General features: G+C 38.3%; 1 protein-coding gene across 1 annotated transcript in view; it reads left to right on the forward strand.

Moving 5' to 3' along the window:
- The first annotated feature begins 5,008 nt into the window (after window positions 1–5,008).
- Window positions 5,009–22,035, forward strand: part of GCH1 (GTP cyclohydrolase 1) — a 78,071-nt gene continuing 61,044 nt past the window's right edge. Inside the window, 3 exon segments of the mRNA XM_069082334.1 lie at window positions 5,009–5,144; window positions 5,147–5,239; window positions 5,242–5,670. Of these exon segments, the coding sequence (XP_068938435.1) occupies window positions 5,024–5,144; window positions 5,147–5,239; window positions 5,242–5,670 (643 nt within the window). The 5' untranslated portion in view covers window positions 5,009–5,023.

Genomic DNA, 22,035 nt, shown 5'->3' on the forward strand with positions numbered 1-22,035 from the left:
AAGAATAATTATTTTATACAAATGAGGTACAAAAGGAAGAATTAATACATAGGAATTAGATGGGAGAAGAGAGCTAGAATAATACATATATATTTAAAAGAGTATATTAGTCTTCTAAATTCAGAAGAAATAAAATGGTAGGGGCATAGGGATGGGGAAGAGGACAAGGGAGGGATCTTAAGAGGGGAGGGCGAGAGAATAGGTAAATAAGGGTATAAAAGGGTGTTTAGATTTATGGGAATGGGAGGATAGGGAAGGGATCATTAGAGTGGGGTAGGCAAGTCATAGGAGGGCAAGGTAGTGGGTAAAAATAAAGGAGAGAAGGTAGGAGGGATAGGGAACAAGAAATATGCATATACATAAAAACAAAGATCAGGAGTAAAATAGGTTTGGGAATGTATATGTCTATATATGTATGTATATATGTATATGTGTATGTATATATCTATAGCTATAGAAAAACATATCTAAACTTTATTGTGGACTTCTGGGGGAATTTAGGGGGGAGGGAAAAAAAGGACAAAGTAAAAAAGTGCACAACAGAGAACAAAAGAAAACTCACAAGGAAACAAAGATTGACAATTCTCAACACAATGAGTATTATTTATCATATAGGCTTTCTGGAAATGAAAATTTATGTTTCATATTTTGAATCCCCTCATGTTCTGCTATGCACATGACATGCTTTTATTTCTTTCTAACTTTGTATTTAAGTTCCAATTTTTAAGTTCATGATATGCTTTTGTTTCTTTTTTTCTATTCTCTATTTGTGTTTTGGTGTTTGAGTCTAAAACAAAATTTTGAGGAAAAAATATGGCAGCTAGGTGGTGCAGTGAAGAGAGCACCAACCCTGGAGTCAGGAGGATCTGAGTTCAAATTTTACCTCAGACACTTAACACACTTACTAGCTGTGTGACCTTGGGTAAGTCACTTAACCCCAATTGCCCTGCCTTCCCCCTTCCAAAAAAAAAAGTACTTGGAACTGGAATGATGTTGTATAAGAAGGATTTGGATGGGTAGAGAAGCCTGGTCATGTTCCAGGAGTTGTCTACAAAATTTTAAGCTATTTTATTTTTTTAAAGCAATTGGGGTTAAGTAACTTGCTCAAGGTTACACAGCCAGGTGTTTCTGGTTGGGTGCTAAGTGTCTGAGCCCGGATTTGATCCCAGGTCATCCCGACTCTGGGGCTGGTGCTCTTACTCACTGTGCTACCTGGCCACCCCTCAAGCTATTTTAGAACTGGAGTCATTTAAGAGGTTGGAGCAAGTGTGACTTTCCAGGAAAAACCATGAGGAGTAAGGGAAGCCAGAGAGAGTTGCTTGGAAGAGTACTAGTGCTGACCTGCTACTATATGCATTTTACCAACCACTGCTCTACGTATCTATCAATATATATTGTATTTTATAATGTATTAGTTATATTTATATATATGTGCATATATATACATTATGTATACACACACATATATATTATATATATAAAATACTTATGATTTCATTGGCATGGGAACTGTTTATGAGGAAAGTCTACCAACGAAGATTAGCACCGGCTCTTCAACTTAGGCTATACACTCCTTCAACTCTCAACACTAAACTTTAAGATCCTTGTGGGCAGGGACTATCTTTTCCTTTTCTTTGTATCCCCAGCATTTAGCATGATGCCTAGAACATAGTAGACACTTAATAAATGTTTGTTGATTGACTTAAATCTTAGAGAGTTGCCTAGGACACTCTCAGGGACTTAAGGGACTTTCTCAGGTTCACACAGTCTGGTATGTGTAAGCCTGGAACCCAGTCTTCTTAATTCCAAAGTCAACTCAATCTTCACTATACTATAATGCCTTTCAAAAATGGTGGGGGAAAGTTATAGGTAAAAATGTGGAGAGGAGAGAAAACTCAAAAGGAAAAATTAAGAAATTGGGGCTTTAGAAGTTAATATATATATATATATATACATATATATACACACATATATATAGACATACACACACACACACACACATATATGACTGGAGAAGCTTGAGGGAGACAATCCATATCCAAACAAAAAATTAAGTGCCAATTCAGTAGTCTGGCAATTAAACCTTAGTCTCCCAGGAGAGTATAACAATAGTTAAAAGTTACTAAAGTTTGCTTAAGTCTTTTTAAAAATGCATGATTGTGAGTCTCTTATATTTTTAGCATTTTTTTTTGTGCAGAAGAAATAAATAGCTGTAGTATTCCTGATTTATGTTATATGTGGAGTACATAAATATGACATGTATATATGTGCATGTGTGTATGTGAGGTTTAGGACTGGGGTTGAAACTGGATCTGTGCTTCCACTGGTGTAAACAATTTTCCAGGGGTGGCTAGGTGGTGTAGTGAATAGAGTACCAGCCCTGGAGTCAGGAGGACCTGAGTTCAAATCCGGCCTCAGACACTTAACACTTACTAACCATATGACCTTGGGCAAATTACTTAACCCCAATTGCCCTGCCTTCCCCCTTCCAAAAAAAGCAAAAAAAAAAAAAAAATCCCAAAACAAAACAACAACAACAACAAAAGAATTTTCCAGTGGGGAACACCCCATATATACCAGTCAAGGTAGGTACCTTCTCTGCAACCTAAAGCTTTAGAGAGTTATCTAGATGGTTCCAAGAGATCAAGTAACTTGTATTGGGTAACACAGCCATTATATTTCAGAGATAGCACTAGAGGACAGGTCTTCCTGGCTGTGAAACCAGCTCTCTATCTACCATCCCATATACAAACAAAATAGATATACATACTTTTGCAGTACTAGCCAGACAGCTAATTGTATAAATAATGTGACCACAAATACTGTCTCTGAAATATGATGACATCAGTGGGGGAGAGGAAGGGGAAGCCTTAAGATTTCAAGGGTTAAAAGCTCACTTTCAAAAATATTCTTTTAGTGAATCCTGGAAAATGTTTATAAAATTTTTGAAGAATAGTATGGGTGCTATTTTTAAAGCTATACTTAGAAACTTCTCTGCATAAATCTCTAGTCCTCTAAAGTATGTTGCTGTCTTCTTTTCTATTAGTTAAATGCAAAGCTATTGGGGTGGCCAGGAGGAGCAGTAAGAGCAGTAAGGCCCTGGTGTCGAGAGACCTAGGATCAGTTCTGGCCTCAGATACTTGGCACCCACACAAAATAACTGGCAGTGTAACCTTGAGCAAGTTACTTAACCCCAATTACTTAAAAAAAAAAAATGTGAAGCTATCCCTTTTGAACTTTGTGCATTCTGCCTGAATCCAGGTTAATCCAAGGAATATCTCGAGTTATGATTACCTTTCTTTCTAACTATTGTGAGAAATAATTTGTTATATGGATTTAGGTACCTCATTGTTCATAACACTTGGTATGAGGAACTAAAATATATACTTTTTTTTGCTTTTTGGAGGGGGGAAAGTAAGGCACTTGGGGTTAAGTGACTTGCCCAAGGTCACATGACTAGTTTTGTGTTAAGTGTCTGAGGCTGGAATTGAACTCAGGTCCTCCTGAGTCCAGGGCCAGTGCTTTATTCACTGAGCCATCTGGCCACCCCCCTACTAAAACATTTTTAAGTGAATAACTTAATTAATATCCACCCCAATGGCTTCTTTTTTTTTTTTTAAACAATTGGGGTTAAAGTAACTTGCTCAAGGTTACACGGCCAGTTATTTCTGGGTGTGGTGCTGAGTGTCTGAGCCCAGGATTCGATCTCCAGGTCGTCCCAACACTGGAACCAGTGCTCTTACTCGCTGAGCCGCCCCATCCCCAATGGCTTCTAAAGAACCAGAGAATGTGCTGTACTAATGCTTAAGTAAACTACTATGCACACAGTACAAAGTAAATTATTAGTGACAGTAATGTTCCATTGTTACAGAGTCAATATGTTATTATTATTATTATTTGCCTTTTGGAGGGCAATTGGGGTTGAGTAACTGCCCAAGGTTACATGGCTAGTTTTTGAGGCTGGAACTGAACTCGGGTCCTCCTGACTCTGGGGCCGGCACTTTACTCACTGTGCCCCTCAATATAGTATTCTATCAGGATAGGATAAAATAGGCCTGAATTTTACTCTGATGCTTAGGTTAGGCTATATAATACAGGAAGAATGAATTAATATGGCACAAATGAATGATTGTAAACTATTTAGAACTCTGAAGAAAATCACAAGATTTTATTAATCTGACGCAAATAAAAAAAAGACCTTTAACCCCTTCTATAACTATACTGAAAGTGAAGAAAACATCTTTTGGCAGCTGAGAATATAATCAAAGCAGTTATCAATTTGGGCAAAGTTTATTTGATCAATCTTTCATAGTTTTACATTAATCCTCTCTGAAACTTCTAGAAATCAACTCTGCCAGAAAACTTTTGTTTGTTTGTTTGTTTGAAATCAAAGGGCTAATATGAACTGCTTTTCTTGCAGGGCAGCCCAACTGTTGCGGGCCAGTAGGTGGGTGCTTTGAGAAGATGTTGACAGCATTCCTTGCTGATGGCTAATAAATATGCTCTAACATTTGACGTGCTTGATCGATGGACAACCTAAGGCTTTAATTTGTAGGGTATTTATTCTCCTTACCAGAGTTGGAGTTGGTCATGTTGCTAACTCTCTTAACAGGACCCGCTGCCTGAAGAAAAGGTCACCCAAATTTTCACTTCTTTGGAGGGGGGGTGGGGGATGGCGGTGCGGGGAAGTGCTGCAATTCTGACATTGCCCTGTCTTCCCCCTGTCAACTACCTTGACAGAAAAGGGGGAAAGGTCAAGCTAATGAACTGCCCATTCTCTCATCTCTGACTGTGGCTCTTAGACTGCTTTCTAATCCTATTTACTTCATCCCTCCGGCCTCCTGTAAGAACTAAATCCAGTTCTTCCTGGTGGTTCATGCCAAAGACAGCAAACAAATGCGCTGGTCACCGGCACTTAGTCTTTTACCAAACACCCACAGTGGGGAAGCCCCTTTCGCTTTGCGCCTCACCCCGCTCCCAACCGTGGGCTCAGAGGAGTGGGTGGAGGCCGGGCTAGAAGACGATGACGCACGGGCGAGCTCTAGCTAATGGGAACCATGCCCTCCTCGGACTCTATAAAGGGGTTGGACGTAGCAAGCTGGCTGTGACAGATAAGGAACACTCCTCGGGCGCACACACAAACACACGGGCTCTCACTCACCCCAGGGCAAGCATTCAAAGCCTGGGAACCCTAAGCGTGCGGAAAATCCCCCAGGCAAGTTCGGTGGCAGCGCTCCCAGTAGCTGGCAATGGAAGGCGTCCCAACTTCCCCTAGAGCGGAACGACGGCCGCTGCGGGCTCCTGCCCCTCTCCTGCCCTCCAGGCAGATGGAGAAGGCAGGTAATGCTCGTACGCCGGCGGAGAAACGGCGCGGTGCCCAGTGCAACGGGTATGCTGCGAAGGAGCAGCCCCGGCCAGAGCGGAATGAGCCAGAGGAAAAGCCCCGGGGCCAGGAGGAAAAGAGCGTCCAGCAGGTGGACTTTTGGAAGACGGAGCGGACTCGTAGCGTGGAGGATAACGAGCTGAACCTGCCCAGCCTGGCGGGCGCTTACTCCACCATTCTGCGCTCACTGGGCGAGGACCCGGAGCGGCAGGGGCTGGTCAAGACCCCCTGGAGGGCGGCAACGGCCATGCAGTTCTTCACTAAGGGCTACCAGGAGACCATTGCAGGTCAGTGCGATTCTGCCAATCTGACTTAGTCATACCCTGGGCGAATCGACAGGTAAACATCTCCCAGTTGGGGCACCGCAAAGTTTACTGAGTTACTTTCCTTCTTCTACGCAGACACATCTTGCCTTGGCTGGGCCAAAACTCGCCCAGTGAGTCCCGTTTCTCTAGGTTCTCGATTGTCTGCCGGGCTGGTTACCTACTGAAAACCGGGGGAAACTCCCGGGAGGGGCTCTCTGAAGTGAGTCCTGTGTTTTGGTGGAGGGAGGAAGTGTAGAGCAATGGGAAAAGACTGAATTTAGAATCAGAGGGTTTCTAATCCGATTTCTCCCAGCAGCGTGACCTAGGACACTTTAACCTCCCTGAGCTTCAATTTCATTCTCTGTAAATTGAGGGGAATGTAACTGCTTTCCAACACCAACATTCTATTACCTTAAATCATGTCCTTTTGTCCTTTACTTAGAGTAATTCCAGGGACCCTGTTGGACTTGGGGGATCTTTGGTTCAGGTTGAGATGTGTGGGGGTCCTCACTTCATTCAGTTCCCAATCTTGTCCCATGGCCTGTTGCCCTCTTTTACTTTTTTTTTTTTAGGATATTTCAAAAAAAGAAAAGAAAAGGATATTTCTCAAGTATTAATGGCACTTGTTGAAAAGAGCATCCAATTCAGTTTCCTATTGGATAGAGCAACACTGGCTCCCCGCCAGGAGCTATTAGCTATCTTGGCAGCCAGGGAGCAGGTAACTTTGCTGTAACCTGGTTGCACCATTTATTGAGTCTACATACTTGCAAATGCTGATTAAGCCTATTGAAACCCAGAAATTTTACTAGATTTTCAATTAAAAATCAAATGTCTGAGGGTTTCGTAACTCCCCAGCTAACCTTCCTTCACCCCTTTCTTTTACGAAGACACAGAAACCCTGGTTTTCCCCATCTTAGCTAGGAGTCTGGGCTAGTGACATGAGGATGTGTGAATATACACAAACCGATGAGATCTTTTAAGATCACTACAAATAATCAAATGACTTCTCCTGGCAGGTGGTCAATAAGCTTATTATTTATTGTTAAGTAGAGGTTTCAAGGGACAGTGTTGGAGACTTATATGACGTAAATAATGTTTAAAAAGAGCTGTTAGCTACTTCTTACCGTTTCCTGTGCACATTGCTGGAGAACAATCATAATCGGCAGGAAAAAAAGGAGACAATTTTTTTGTATGTGTAAAATTTTTTTGTATGTGTAAAAAGAAAACTGTTAGAGCAGATTTCAGGGCTGCTGATTTTTGCATAGGAGACTTTTGAAAGTCTGTTAGACTTGGGGTGGCTAGGTGGTGCAGTGAGTAGAGCACCGGCCTTGGAGTCAGAGGACCTGAGTTCAAATTCGGCCTCAGACACTTAGCACAAAAACTAGCCGTGTGACCTTGGGCAAGTCACTTAACCCCGATTGCCCTCCAAAAAGAAAAAAAAAATAAGAAAGTCTGTGAGACTTGATGTGGTCTAACAAGTCTTATCTACTTGTCTTCTCCCTTTCTTTGTTGTTGATTCTCCGGGTACCTTCTCTGCCCCATTTGCTATTTCTTTTAACTGAAGCAATATTGATGGAGTTCATCCAGAAAGGACTTTAGGAAATTACAACATTCTACTGATTTACATAGGTTCTTGACACCTAAAAGGAAATGCTAGACCCAAACCGGAAATACTGCTGTTTCCTGAAGAAACTGCAAATTCTGGTTCTGTTTCAAGCATACTTTCCTTGCCCTAATTTACTGCTTGATTGCCTCTTCTTCCACTCCTTCCCCAAAGGAAAATTGGGAGCTGCAAAATGCTGAGATGCAAGGATGAATAGTTTGTGACAATTGTAGCTCAATGTAGTCTGTATTCACAGGGAATCTCAATTATTTAAATTGAAAAGGGGGAAATATCATACATAGTAAATTGAGAGGTAACTTTAGAGTAAGGAATACCAGGATTCCAGTCTCTGACACTGCTTGCTTTGTTACCTTAGGCAAATCATTTAGCTTTATGTCACTAAAGATAATTCTCTAAGACTTTAAATTGTCCAGGAGTTACTGATTTCCATTGGTAGAATTTCCTTACCTGCAAATTCCATACACTAATTAAATATGTGCATGTGTGTGTGTGTAATTTCATGAATGAAAGTGGCTTTCTTTGAATACCTTGTGGCTAGTCTGTTCCGTTTCAGTCTTTCAGTGGGAGAAAAAAAAGATGACATGGTGGAGAAACTTGATGCTAATCAAGGGGAGGAGAGTGGAAGACTATCACAGAGGAAGGGAGGAAAGAGGATGAGCATACACTTGGAGCTAAAAACCAAACACAGACAAATAAATTTGAGGCCCTTCCTGAAGAAGAGGGAACTGAGTGGTCTGAGGAAGCATCAGCTTGTCCTCTAAGAGATGATATGGGTAGAGCTCCTAAGGCTAGCAGGTGAGATCTCATCCAGTAAGGATTAGCGGAAGCAGCAAAGAGTAGAAGTTATTGGTGATTCCCTATTCAGCGTTACTGAGGTAGCTGTTGTTACCTGTTAGCAGCAGTGCTTTTTAAAGTGCTAAAGATCTTTTGACTTTATGGGGGATTTATCCTATATGGAAGAGAGAACATTTCATGATATCAAAAGTAGTTGATTACTACTCACTTCTTTTTCATGATGGGGGTGGAAACAATGCTGCCAAAAGGAACTTTAAAAGCCCCGGAAAAGATTTATGAAATCTCCACTAATAAACTAAAGACCACAGGACATGTGTGATTTTCCCCCCGCCACTACTGCTTATGTAGTAATAAGGGATGTAAAAGAGAAAAAAAAACCCACAAGTATCTTTGCAGAAAGTGGTAGCTGGATTTTGATTTCCGGAATATGACTTAAAATATAGAGATGACAGACTTGTGAATAGGATGGAGTACACCTGCCCGCTGTTAAGAATGCATTGACTAGGAATGGCCAGGTGGCTCAGCGAGTAGGAGTGCTGGCCCCAGTGTCGGGATGACCTGGGGATCGAATCCGGGCTCAGATACTTAGCACCACACCCGGGAATAACTAGCCATGTAACCTTGAGCAAGTTACTTAACCCCAGTTGCTTAAAAAAAAAAAAAAAGAATGCATTGACTGATAGAGCACGGGCCCTGGAGTCAGGAAGACTTGAGTTCAAATATAACCTCAGACACTTGACACACTAGGTGTGTGACCTTGGGCAAGTCACTTAACCCCAATTGCAAGAAAAAGAATGCATTGGCTGGTAAATTAAAGCAGTTCAGAGGTTCTACTTTGTACCCATCAAATTGACGAAGGTGACAAAAAAGTAAAATTATCAATGTGGGAGGGGGGCCTTGGAAAAACAGGCACATCATTGCACTGTTAATGGAGTTATGAGTTGGTCCAACCATTGTGGAAGGCAATTTGGAACTATAACACCAAATCTGTTAAACTGTGCATACCCTTTGACCCAATAAGGCCAAAGTGATTGACCCAATACTCCAGAGTGGTCAGAGAAAGAGGAAAAGGATCTATATATACAAAAAAAATATTTGTAGCATTTATTTTTGTGGTAGCAAAGAAATGGAAACTAAGGAGGTACCCATCAATTGGGGAATGCTGAATAAATTATGGTATGGATGTAATGGATATGGAGCATAATGTAAAGGAATATTGTAACATAGGAACTAATGAAAGGTATGATTTCAGAAAAATCCAGGAAGACTTATGTGAAGTACTGATACAGAATGAGTGAGCAGAAAATTGCTACAATAACATTATAAAGACAAAAAAAACCTTGAAAGACTTAAGAGCTCTGATCAATAAAATGGCTGATCATAATTCCAGAGGTCCAATTATGAATCATGCCACCTGCTTCCTGAAAGAGGTGTACTCGAGGATGCAGAATGAGACATATTTAGGGGCATTTTCTCTTTTATTTTTAAATGGAGGCAAGGAAGTGGGAAGAAGAAAAAAGTTTTTTTATTCATTAAAAAATTAAATTAAAAAATAAAAAGAATGCATTTTTTGGGTCTTTCGTAAATCTAATCAAAAAGGATCATGAGATCATTGATGTAGAGCTACAAGGGACCCCAGAGGCTAATATATTTTTTACAGTTATAAAAGCTGAGGCCTTAAGTGACTGTTCAGCTTTACTTAGGCACTGAGTATCAGAAGTGGGATTGAACTAGTCCTTTGCCTCCAGAAATCTTCCCACCTTGTTACTAGGATGGGAAACGGAGAAATTGGGCTATGTACATCCTCTAAACTAGAGAATGTGGAGAGTAACTACAATGAAGGAAGAATAGCAGCTGAATGTAACTCCATAAAGTAGGGATTGTTTCCTTCTTCACATGACTTGGATTATGGCTCTGGCATCCGTGTACCTCAATCAAAGCAGGATAAGGATAAAGGTGTGTGTAGGTGTTGTGGGTTAGCACTTTATATTTACATGAGGATATCCAGGGACCGAAGAAACATTTCCATGAAGATGGTGGGAGGAGAAATAGAAACAGTTTTTGTCATTGGTGTCTATCGTGTCCTACTCTCCATAACTCCATTTAGGATTTTCTTGGCAAGGATACTGGAGTGGTTTGTCATTTTCTTCTCCATCTCTTTTTTGACAGATGAGGAAATTGAGGCAAACAGAGTTAAGTGACTTGCCCAGGGTCCTAAAACTAGTAAGTGTCTGAGATCACATTTGAACTCAAGTCTTCTGGACTCTAGGTGCATGCTCTATCCACCACACCACCTAACTCTATTATGTACAACTTGCTTTTCTTTTATTTATTTTAAAGTAAATAATAAATTCAACCTGTAGTTTTCAAAACTCTTGCTTGTGTATACTTCTTTCCGGCCTTCCTTTTGTTTTCTGCATTTGAAAAAAAAGCAAGTGCCTCACTGGCCCAATTTTCTTTCTTTCTTTCTTTGTTTTTGTTACTCTTTCTCTCCTTACCCTTCCATTCCACTGCCTGACCCTCCTTTCCCATTGGACAAAATAAAAAGAAAAAACAAGCCCTGGAACAAACTGTACATAGTCAAGTGAAACAAATTTTCATGTTGGTAGTGTCTGAAAATGAATGTCATATTCTGCATCTTGAGTCAAGAGGTGGATAGGTTATTTTATCATCACTCTTCCAGAATCATAATCATTGAAATGATCAGAGTTCTTATGCCTTTCAAAATTAATGTTATATAAATCATTGTTCTCCTCACTTCTTTCTGCATCAGTTCATAGAGGTCTTCCTAGGTTTCTCTGAAACCATCTATTTAATTATTTCTTATGGTGCAGTGATATTTCTTTACATCAGTGTAGCATAATTTGTCCATTTTCCAACAGATATGTTCTTTGCTACTATAAAAAAGAGCTGCTGTAAATAATCTTGGACATATGGGCCTTTTTAAAAATTTCTTTCACCTCTGTGGGAGTATAGCCTTTGTAGTGGTATTACTGGGTCAAATTTGGTGACACAATTCATTGATTTGTAGTTCAAAATTGTTTACCAGAGTGTCAGGACCTATACACAGCTTCACCAACAGTGTGTTAGTATGGCTGTTTTTCTGCAGTCTATCCAACAATTGTCATTTTTGCTGATATAATGGATAGAGGGAAAACAGATGTTTTATTTGCATTTCTCTAATGATTGATGATTTGGAGCATTTTTCCTATCATAATTTTTTTTTTACCATTTCTTTATTGAGGAGTGGTTCTATTTTTATAAAATTGAATCAGTTCCTTATATATCTTATACTTGATACCTTTATCAGAGAAACTTACTACAAAGATTTTTTTCCAGTTACGTTTCCCTTTTAATTTTTTAATTTTAATTTTTTTATTAATTTGTTTGTTTACTTTTAGTTTACAATATTCAATTCCACAATTCCTTGAGATTCAAATTCTGTTCCCCTTCCTTCCCTCCCCACCCCCATAGCGGCATACAGTCAAGTATAGGATCTGTAAATACTCTCACATTAGACATTAGTCAGGTTATAAAAACGGATTGTATCAGATGGAATGAAAAATGGTAAAGAGGAAATAAAACCAAATAAGAAAAAGAAAAATATCAGGTAGTTTGCTTCAATCTGGATTCTAACTCAGTTCTTTCTCTGGATGTAGAAATCTCTCTCCATCATGAGTCTTTTGGCATTGACTTATATCACTGCGTTGCCGAGAAGAATTCAGTCTATCAAAGTTGGTCATCACACATACGTTGTGTCTGTAATTGTGTACAAAATTCTCCTGGTTCTATTCTTCTCACTCAGCATCAGTTCGTATAAGCCTCTCTAGGTAAATATGAAGTCCATTTGCTCCTCGTTTCTTATAGCACAATAATAAAAAACACATAACATGCATGTACCACAACTTGTTCAGCCATTCCTTAATTGATGGGCACCCCCTTAATTTTCAATTCTTTGCTACCACAAAAAGAGCAGCTATAAATATTTTTGTACATATGGGTCTTTCTCCCACTTCTGTGATCTCTTTTTCCCTTTTAATTTTAACTACATTTTTTTTTTGGTGTGAAACCTTTTAAGTCTTATACAGTCAAAATTGTCTTTTATCTTCCAAGATCTTCTCTAACCCTTTGTGTGGTTATGAGCTCCTCATTTATTCATAGATCTGAAAAGTAATTCCTTCCTTACTTTGTTTACGATATGACATTTTATGGCTAAGATGTATCCATTTGAAGATTATCTTGTTATACAGTTTGGGATGTTGGTCTATATATGATTTCTTTCATATTGCTTTCCCATTTTTCTGACAGTTTTTGTCAACTTGTGAATCCTTATCCCAGTAGGTGGAGTGTTGGGGTTATTGAACACTATACTACTGTTTGTTTGCTTCTATGTGTTTTGGACCTAACCTGTTCCACTGGATGACCTTGTCTTGTGTTGTTTACTGTTTTTATCAGTGACTCAGATAAGGGCATAAGTGGCATGTTCATAAAATTTGCAGATTTTAAGCTGGGAGGGATAGCATAACAATAATTTTATCTTTCAAAAGGTAGAGGACTAAGAAGGTGGAAGTTCTCTACCAGTTTTGATTCTAATTAATAGGAAGAAATTGAATTTTGGGGTGGAAAATGATGGGAACTTTATGAGGGAGGGATCACTACCTTTTACAGTTTGTGATAGAGAAGAAGGAAAACTGAGTGTAGCCTGACATGCCTTCTGGATTTGAGGAAAGCAGATTTTAAGAATTCAGAACAAGGATAGGTAGAATTCTATAAACTAAATTCTATTGTTGATACAAGCCCAGGAAAGATGAGAAACTCTCAAAAATGAAATTCTAGAAGCACAAAGGAAAGCAATTAAAATGAATAGAAAAAATGAGTATTGTCTGAACAGACCAATTAAACGCTGTGATAAATCATCAACCATATAAGTTTTAAAAATATATATGTATAGATATAGAAGATAAAGCATGACATGTCTCACAAAATTGATGTCAGGAGTGATAAAGTTCAGAACGAATTGATGCTATTGATATAAACTAGAAGCCAAAAAGGAGTTTGTAGAGCAATATTGGGGGAAAGAGAAAAATCAGAGAAGTGATTGGACTGGTGCTTGAGATGGATGGAACGATAACAGCCCTCCAAGAGAAGCCATAGTTGGTCAGTTTTTATTTTGTTCCTGTTTGCTTTGCCAAAGAGGATGATCTCTGTACTTGAAATGACAGAACAAAAGTGTGTGAGAAGTGGTTGGTACCAAAGATAAATAAACATGTAGTTAGTTGCCCTTGATGAATTCAAGAAACGTAGTCCAGATAAATTGCATCCTTGAGTACTAAAAAAATTGGCAAATGAGATTACCAATACAGTAAAATTTGAAAGATTTTATAAAACAGGAGAGGTCTCTAAGGGCAAAAAAAAAAATCATCCTAATTTTTTAAAGGAAGAGAGCAGAGTCTGCAAACTATAGTTTGCCTAGCGAGCTTGACTTTGATTATTGGGAAAATTCTGAATGGATCATTAAAGAGACATTGAACATATCTAGCAAAGAGAGTAGCAATTACAAAGTATGAGAAAGTCTTCACTAAGAACAGTTCATACTAGACTTTTTTTTTTTGACAGGGTTTACTAAACTAGTAGATCAGGAGAATGTTATGGATAGAATTTACTTAGACTTTAGGAAATCATGATAACCATCTCATTTAATTTCATTGGTTATAATTCTTCTTTATAGCTTGACTGATGTTTAATGTGAAGGTGTATGTAGAACCTATATTGGATTGCATGCTGCCAGTGGAGGGGGAGGGGATAGAAAAGGGAGCCCAAAAACTTGTGGAACTGCATGTTGTAAACTAAAAGTAAATGCATTTTTAAAAAATTAAAAAAAAATAAATTATCTCATCCTATCTTGTGCCTCTGACATATACAGGTTGTATGATTTTAATTAAGTCACATAAACTTGCAGTGTTCTAGGCAACTTTCTAAGAGTCAGCAGATTATGACTCAAGGCCAAATTCACCCCAAAACCTGTTTCTTTCTTTCTTGGAGTTAAATGACTTGCCCAAAGGATTTGAACTCAGGTCCTCCTTACTCTAGGGTTGGTGCTCTATTCACTGCCAACCTAGCCACCTAGCCACCCTCCAAGGCCTGATTCTTTACAGTGTTATTAGTTCTTTGGTTGTACAGAAGCAGGTGGGAGCAGATTTGCCCCATAGACCATAGTTTGCCAAACTTTTCTACGACTGTAAGTTAATAGAAAAACTGCTGACCTGTATTGGTAGAGAGTTTCCTTATCTGAGAATTCTGTGTATCAGTGAAATCACAAAACCAGCGTCAATGCATATACCTCTTTTTCTAGAAAAGATAAAGAGATGTGAACTAGACAGTGATAAAATTAGTTAGATTTGGTGCTGGAAGAAGGAAGAAATTAGTGCTGGTTGATTAGACTTTGGGGGACTTGTAAACGCATACTCACAGGAGAGTGATGTAACTCAGTGCCAGTATAGTAATTTATCATGTCAGCACCTAACAGTGTCATGGACCTGCTCAAACATCCAATAAATATTTGTTGAATTTTAATTTTACGTACCTGATCTAGAGTCAAATCAAAACATCTCCTCAGGGGCAGTTAATTAGTTTTCTAAGTATAAGCATTCACCTTAGTCATATTTTGTTGTTCAGTCGTTTTAGTTGTGTCCAGCTTTTATTGACAGCATTTGAGGTTTTCTTGGCAAAAATATTGGAGTGGTTTGCCTTTTCCTTCTTTACCTCATTGTACAGATGAAGAAGCTGAGGCAAACAGGGTTAGGTGACTTGCCCAGGATCACACAGCTAATAAGTATCTGAGTTTTGATTTGAACTCAGGAAGATGAATCTTTCTGACTGTTCCACCACTTTGTTGCCCTATCTTAGTCAGAAGGGTATCAGAAAAAATAAGAAGGGAATGGTTTTAAGATACATGTTAGGCTACATGAGAACTTAGAAGAATTTGGTATTGTATGTCTTGTGCTGAAAGGGACTTTATAGTTTATCTAATCTTCATTTTGCTGATCAGAAAACTGAAGTCAGTTGAATGTCTGGTCTAAAGCCCCTCAGGGAAGTGGCAGTTAAATGGCACAGTGTATAGAGCCACTGTCCCTGGAGTTCAGAAGACCTGAGTTCAAATGTGGCCGTAAACATTTACAAGTTGTGTGTAACCCTTGTCAAGTCACTTAACCGTGTTTGGATCAGTCCCCCACCTTTGCCACCCTCCCCCCAATAAAGTTACATAAGGAATATAAAACCAACCTTGGATTTGTAGCCAGGTCCCAGAATTGTAGATCTCACATCCTTTCCGCAACACTGTGGCAGATTTTTAATCTTAAATGGAGCGTAAGACCTAATAAACCACATATCTATCCATTCTAATTTTACCACTGGCAGGGAAACCCCAAAACATCTCATCACAGTTAACTTGGATATAGGTACTACTTTTAATACCAGATTGGTGATACTTAGTTTTTATTATTCTGATTTGGTAGATTGATTACTATTAGACCTAAGAGAATTAGTTCATGCTTTCATAGACCACGAGATGTTTGTGGATTAAACTAGCTTTACCCTTAATTCAAATACCTGCTTTTTACACCAGGTGCTTCCTCAACTTTAAACTGTTGACACCAATCCATTCCTTGTTGCACCCCTCACCCAGACTGTTCCAGACATTTGTACTTTCCTCATATACCTCACTAGCCATCCCCCAAACACACAGAGATGACCTTTCTTCCAGGTTCACTGAGAAAATCAAGGCCATCGGCTGTCAGCCTCAGCTCTTTTTTTGCCCACACATCAAAGCCAAGGCGATATCTCTACTCTTTTGCTCGATCCCAGAAGAAGAGGTTCCCTTGTTCTTTCCTAAAACTAATTACTTTACCCGTGTAATTAATTTCATCTCTTCCCCTCTACTTTAAATCTTTGCTTCTTTGTTCTGTTTTGCATCTGTACTATCCCCCCAACCTTCATTCAGCATGATCAGCTCTAATATAAAAAAAATATATATATATATATTTTTTTTTAAAGCCTCCTCTTTCTATCCATTGGGACATTTTTCTCATAATTCTTCCCTTTCACTGCTAAATTTCTTAAAGAGTCCATGCTGGAAACCTCTACTATGTTCCCCTTAAAGCAACTGGCTTTGATTCTTCTAACTGTGCTGAAACTTCTAGGGTCATAATGATTTCCTAACTTCTATATCTTGTGGCCTTGTTCTCAATTCTCATTCCCTTGGATCTCCCAGAAACATTTTTTATTGTTGACCAATTTTTCATTTTTTTTATACTCTCTTCTCTCAGTTTGTGCAATACTAAACACCCCTGTTTCTTTTTTAATTATAAAATCATAGGACTGAGAACTAGAAGGAATATTTATGTCCTCTAGTTCAGTCCTTTCACTTTACAGATGAGGAAACTCATGCCCAGAGATGTTAAATGACTCATCCAAGATAACCTAGAGTCCAAATTCAAATCCAGGTCAAACTCCAACTCCAGTGTTTATACCTACTACATTTATTTACCCCACCATATATGATTTCTACCTTCTCTTTGATGCCTCCCACTGTCTCTGGACTCCAGTGTCTACAAGGCACTTGTTAGATCTTTGTTGTATTTATTTGGGTACTTATTCTATCCTTCTAAATGCCTACTTGGTTTTACTCTTTTCTAGGGAAAGGACTATGTATTATTTATGTTTTTATTCCACAGTGCCAATCACACTGGTGCTTGTAGGAAGCATGTGGTAGGTACTTCATGAATTTCTCATTTGAATGGGTCTCAGACGGCTCTCTAGTTGGCTTTTTCCTCCTACTCTTTAAAATTGGTACAACTCAAGCTTTTGTTTAGTCCTATTTCTGTAGAGAGACAAATAAAGAACCCTTCTTCCCCATTAGTGCCTTTCTTCTGAGATCCATTTACATTGTATATATAGTTGCATAGGTTAGGTAGTTCTGTGAATAGAACAGTGGACTTAAGAGTCAGAAAAACCTATTTACTGGATGTGTGACCCTGGGCAATCACATAACCTAAACCTCAATTTCTTCATCTCTAAAACGGAGATAATAATAGCATCTACCTCCTAGGGTTTTTGTGAGGATCAAATGAAATAATATATGTAAAAAAACACTTTGCAAATGTTAAAATGCCATGTAAATCCTAGCTATTATTATTATAAATATACTTATAAGGGGGAGGAAAGTATTTCAGAAAAGACTTCATAGACAGTGTGGTAGCTGAAAGAGGAAAGAATTCATGGACGATGTGGTAGCTGAAATGGACTTTAAAAGATTTATTTAAAAAGAATTGAACTGCTATTAACGTTTTTTAAAGCTCCTTTCTAGACTTTGAAACCAATATCCAGGCTCTCTGTTTACTTCTTTAAAATTTTCATCATGACACTAGCCTTTCATATATTATAGTGATCATATCTTTCAATATATAACTTCTTCACTTTTCCAAGATTCTCAGTTTTTTTATGTATTCTCTTCAGTTAGAATGTTTTATGTTCATTTCTACTTATGTCAATTCCAGAATGAATTCCTCTTCTTCTGACCTTTGTCATTTACTTTTCACAGAGTTTTCGGCATAGCTTAATCTAAGAATATTCTTGTCTGCTTGTGACAGTGGAACTAGTAGGAAGGATCATATTTATTCTTGGGCCATTGTTTATTTGACTAAGTCATTGTGGGTAATTAGGGCCACTTTTGCTCTCCTTTTTGATCAGTGGTGTCAAACTCAAATAGAAATGTGGGCCATACAAGAGTTGCATGTTGATTTACATTTGAAGTGTAATATTATATTTCATTGTATTTTAAAAAATATTTCCCAATTACATTTTAATTTGGTTAGCTCACCACTTGAGAGTGTTATGGGCTGCATATTGTGGTCTGGGTGTTTGACCTCTCTGCTTTAGATCATGTGTTCTTTGAGTTGACTACAGTGAGTGACTGAGAAATGCATAGTTTAATAGAAAATCAATTAGCTATACTTCTGAGTTTAGTAGTTCAGAAGAACTGAAACTTTATTTGACTGATAGTTAAATTAACTTAAAGTTTGTAATTGGATCAGATTATTTTAAAGGATATCTATCTTTTGGTCAGTGTCTTCTTGTACAACTTGACTAATAATGGAATTGTGTTTTGCATGACTATATCTGTATAACCTACATTAAATTGCTTGCTATTTAAGGGAGGGGGGAGGTAAAGGAGGGGAGAACATTTGGAATGCAAAATTTTTTGTTTTTTAAATAGTATTTTGTTCTTTCTAATTACATATAAAGACGATTTTAAACATTTATTTTTAAAAATTAAAATTAAAGAAAAAATAAAGTGAAAATAGTACGCTTCAATCTACATTCAGACTCCATCAGTTCTTCCTCTCAATGTGGATGGCATTTTCCAGCATGAGTCCTTTGGAAATGTCTTGGATCATTGTATTGCTAAATCATTCATGGTTGGCCATCATACAATGTTGCTGTTATTGTGTATGATGTTCTCCCAGTTCTGCTCATTTCACTTTGCATCAGTTCATATAAGTCTTAGGTTTTTCTGAAATCTGTCCATTCATCCTTTCTTATAGCACAATAGTATTCTATTACATTCCTATACCACAACTCATTTAATTCCCCAATTGATGGGCATCCCCTCAATTCCAATTCTTGGCCATCACAAAGAGCTGCTGTAAAGATTTTTGCACATTTAAGTCCTTTTTTCTTTTCTATGACCTCTTTGGGATACAGATCTATAGTGGTACTGCTGGATCAAAGGATATGTTCAGTTTGCCCTATGGCCATAGGAATTCAAAATTAAAAAAAAAGAATGCTAAAAATTATCTTTACATGTAATTGGGGAAAATATTATTTTAAAGAATACACTTTTGTATTTGGGATAACTTCATATTAATTTTTACAAATTGCCTCTATAACAATTCAAAATAGTACATGTAAGTCACTTATTTTTATAAAGAATCCCCAAAATATTGTTGTATCTTGTAGAAGGAAAAGTCAAAACATTTTTCTGAAATCATAGGTATTTATTGTTATATAAAAGACAAAATATGTCTGTTTCCATCCAAAGTCATTTTACATTTTAATACATTATAGTTTTCTAAGGGAGTTGACTGGTTGATTATAGCATTTCCCCCTTTCCCACCAATCCATTTTTCATTAAAGTGAAAGAAATAAATGTATCAAAACAAGTTGCTATCAACGATCTGTGAGTTTTTATTTTTAGATATAAATTTAATTTAATCATTTAGATTCATCAGTCTATCACAGTCGATTTCATATAAGTAAATGTATGTACAGAGGGAGCAGGAGAATGGAAAGCTATTGCAGACTTGGTTTCAAGTTCTTCCTCTCGCATAAACCTGACTGATTCTGGGTGACTCTCAGGACTGCAGACTCCTGTTCCCTAAGACGATAAATTGCAGAGCAGATGCCATCTGAATTGGTAGAAGAACTTTTCCTTACTGAGAGTTCCCTATGGTGATGAAATCACAAGTCTAGTGAATCTAACAACCTATGTATGGTTTTAGGGCAAAAAGGAACCTTAGAGATAAATGAACCCAGCTCCCTTGTTTTACAGATGTAAAAACTGAAGCTAAGACACAAAAAGTGATTTTTCCCAAAGTTATATGTTTACTAACTTTCAGAGCTGGGAATTTAGTTCTTCTTCTTCTTCTTCTTCTTTTTTTTTTTTGCTTTTTGGAGGGCAATTGGGGTTAAGTAACTTGCCCAAGGTTACACGGCTAGTTTTTTTTGTGTGTGTGTGCGGGTGTTAAGTGTCTGAGGCCTGAACCGAACTCTGGTCCTCCTGCCTCCGGGGCTGGCGCTTTACTCACTGTGCCACCTAGCTGCCCCAAAACTTAGTTCTTTTGACTTAAAGTCCTGGACTTTTTCCACTGTGCCATATTCATATTTTCTTTCTCCTGCTCTTGACTTCTCTTATACAAATAATGAGAACTCATCTTTCTGAGGAAAGATTTGGCATCTTGTTAGAAAGATTTTTCAAGAATTGAAATGAAGGTATGGGATAACTTTAGGTTTCCTTGAGTCTATCATTAAACTATCAGACATAGTATTCCAATATATACATTTCCAAGTCAATAAGCCATGTGTTAACAATATTCTGAGTCAAGCCAAGTCAAAAACAGTTAACAATTGCCATGTACTGTGGAAGCTCTAGGGGTACAAAGAAAGGCATAAAAAGCCCCTGTCATCAGAATTTACAGTCTAAAAGCAACAATTCTGTCTAAACAGGAAATTGCAGGCTAAACTGGAGATAATCACAGAGTGCTGGCACTCAGGGGGTCCAGGAGAGGCAAAAGGTGGGATTTTAAATGAGCTTTGAAGGAAACCAGAAGGTCAAAAGGTGAGAGATGAGGAGAGAGAGAATTCTAGGTATGGGGAACAGCATGCAAAAATACTCAGGGTTAGGAGATAGAGTGTTTTGTGTGAAGGATATCAAGGAGGTCAGTATTATTGGATTGCAGAGGACATGGAAATTGAAGAAGACTGGAAAGGTAGGAAGGGGCCAAGTCATGAAGATCTTGTAAAACCAAACAGAGGATTTTATCCTGAGTTTGGAAAATGATTTGTTGGAGGTAGGGTGGGGGTGGGCAGCCTGATTTTCTTTATTGTTTATTGATGCTTTCCTAAATATTTTATCACCTCCCCCTTCTCTTCCGTATGAAAGGGAAAATCTTTTCTTACAAGGTAGGTAAAAAATCCTCAATAAACTACTTAAATTTTTGTTACCCCAAGTATATAAAGGATATCATTTATCACCTGCTCTCCAAAATCCTTGTGTAACATTTGCTGAACAAAACTTAAGCTTCACAGAAATTCTGACTCACACACCAAAGTAAAAATTTCAACCCAGCCTCAGTATTGGAATATGTCAACACTCTGTTATTACAGTTAGGCTTCAAAGCCCAGAGTTTGATCAGGTCCTCCGGGGAAGGAATGATAGGTTCAAAAACTGCATGGGTGTGTCACAGGAAGCTGAAGTCTTATTATGAGGAACCTACTAGCCAAGGTCTGAAAACAGCCTATGTTTCTGTACAGTTATAGAGTATTTTAATTCCAAAATTTTCTAGTTCTTAATTAATTTTATATGCATCCTTATGATCCATTTGTAAGTTCTTATCTTAAAATAAAGAAGACTCTTGGTTATGTCCTTCTTTTATTTAGAGAACCTTAGGCAATGGCAATTTGCGACCTGCTCATTGGATGCCAATTGGCAGGTGAAGTACTGTAATGGTTAAAAGCTGTAAATCCTGGATATTAGGTTTATTCTACAGTACTGTGTTTCCCCGACAATAAGACCTATCCCGAAAATAAGCCCTCCCCTTACTGTGTAAGATTCCTCTAAAATAAGCCCTCCCCCGAAAATAAGCCCTATTGAGATTGCTACTGTAGTGAAGGTGATTCCCTGTGCTAGACGCTACATTGGGGTACCCGCTTTATGCACCTTCCCCCCCCCGCCCCCCCCCCATGAAACGCACGCTGTGCTCCGAGCTGCATCCAATCAGAGCTGCAGCAGTGAGTGCGTCATCCTGTTCTTCCCCAGTGATTTGCTTGCTGGCGCCATTGAGAGCAGTGCCACGGAGGAGAGCTGAGGCAGGACAACATAAGCCCTCCCCTGAAAATAAGCCCTCTGGTGTTTTTCTTTCCAAAAAAAATAATAAGACAGTGTCTTATTATCGGGGAAACACGGTAGTTATGGTTTCCTCTATATATGTGAGATGTCAGGAAACTGCTTATGAAATGTGCTCTTGTTACACAGGACTTTTTGCTAGAATTGGGGAATAATAAAGAAAAAGTGTCTTCAGGACTTTCATCAACACTTCAACTTTTAAACCTGACTGTGAACTCTCTTGCTGTATAATTTGTATGAAGTATAT

Source organism: Petaurus breviceps, unplaced genomic scaffold (genome assembly GCF_028583685.1).
Source record: "Petaurus breviceps papuanus isolate PSGF00001 unplaced genomic scaffold, PetGlider_PUasm1.0 164, whole genome shotgun sequence".
Classification (NCBI taxonomy): Eukaryota; Metazoa; Chordata; class Mammalia; order Diprotodontia; family Petauridae; genus Petaurus; species Petaurus breviceps.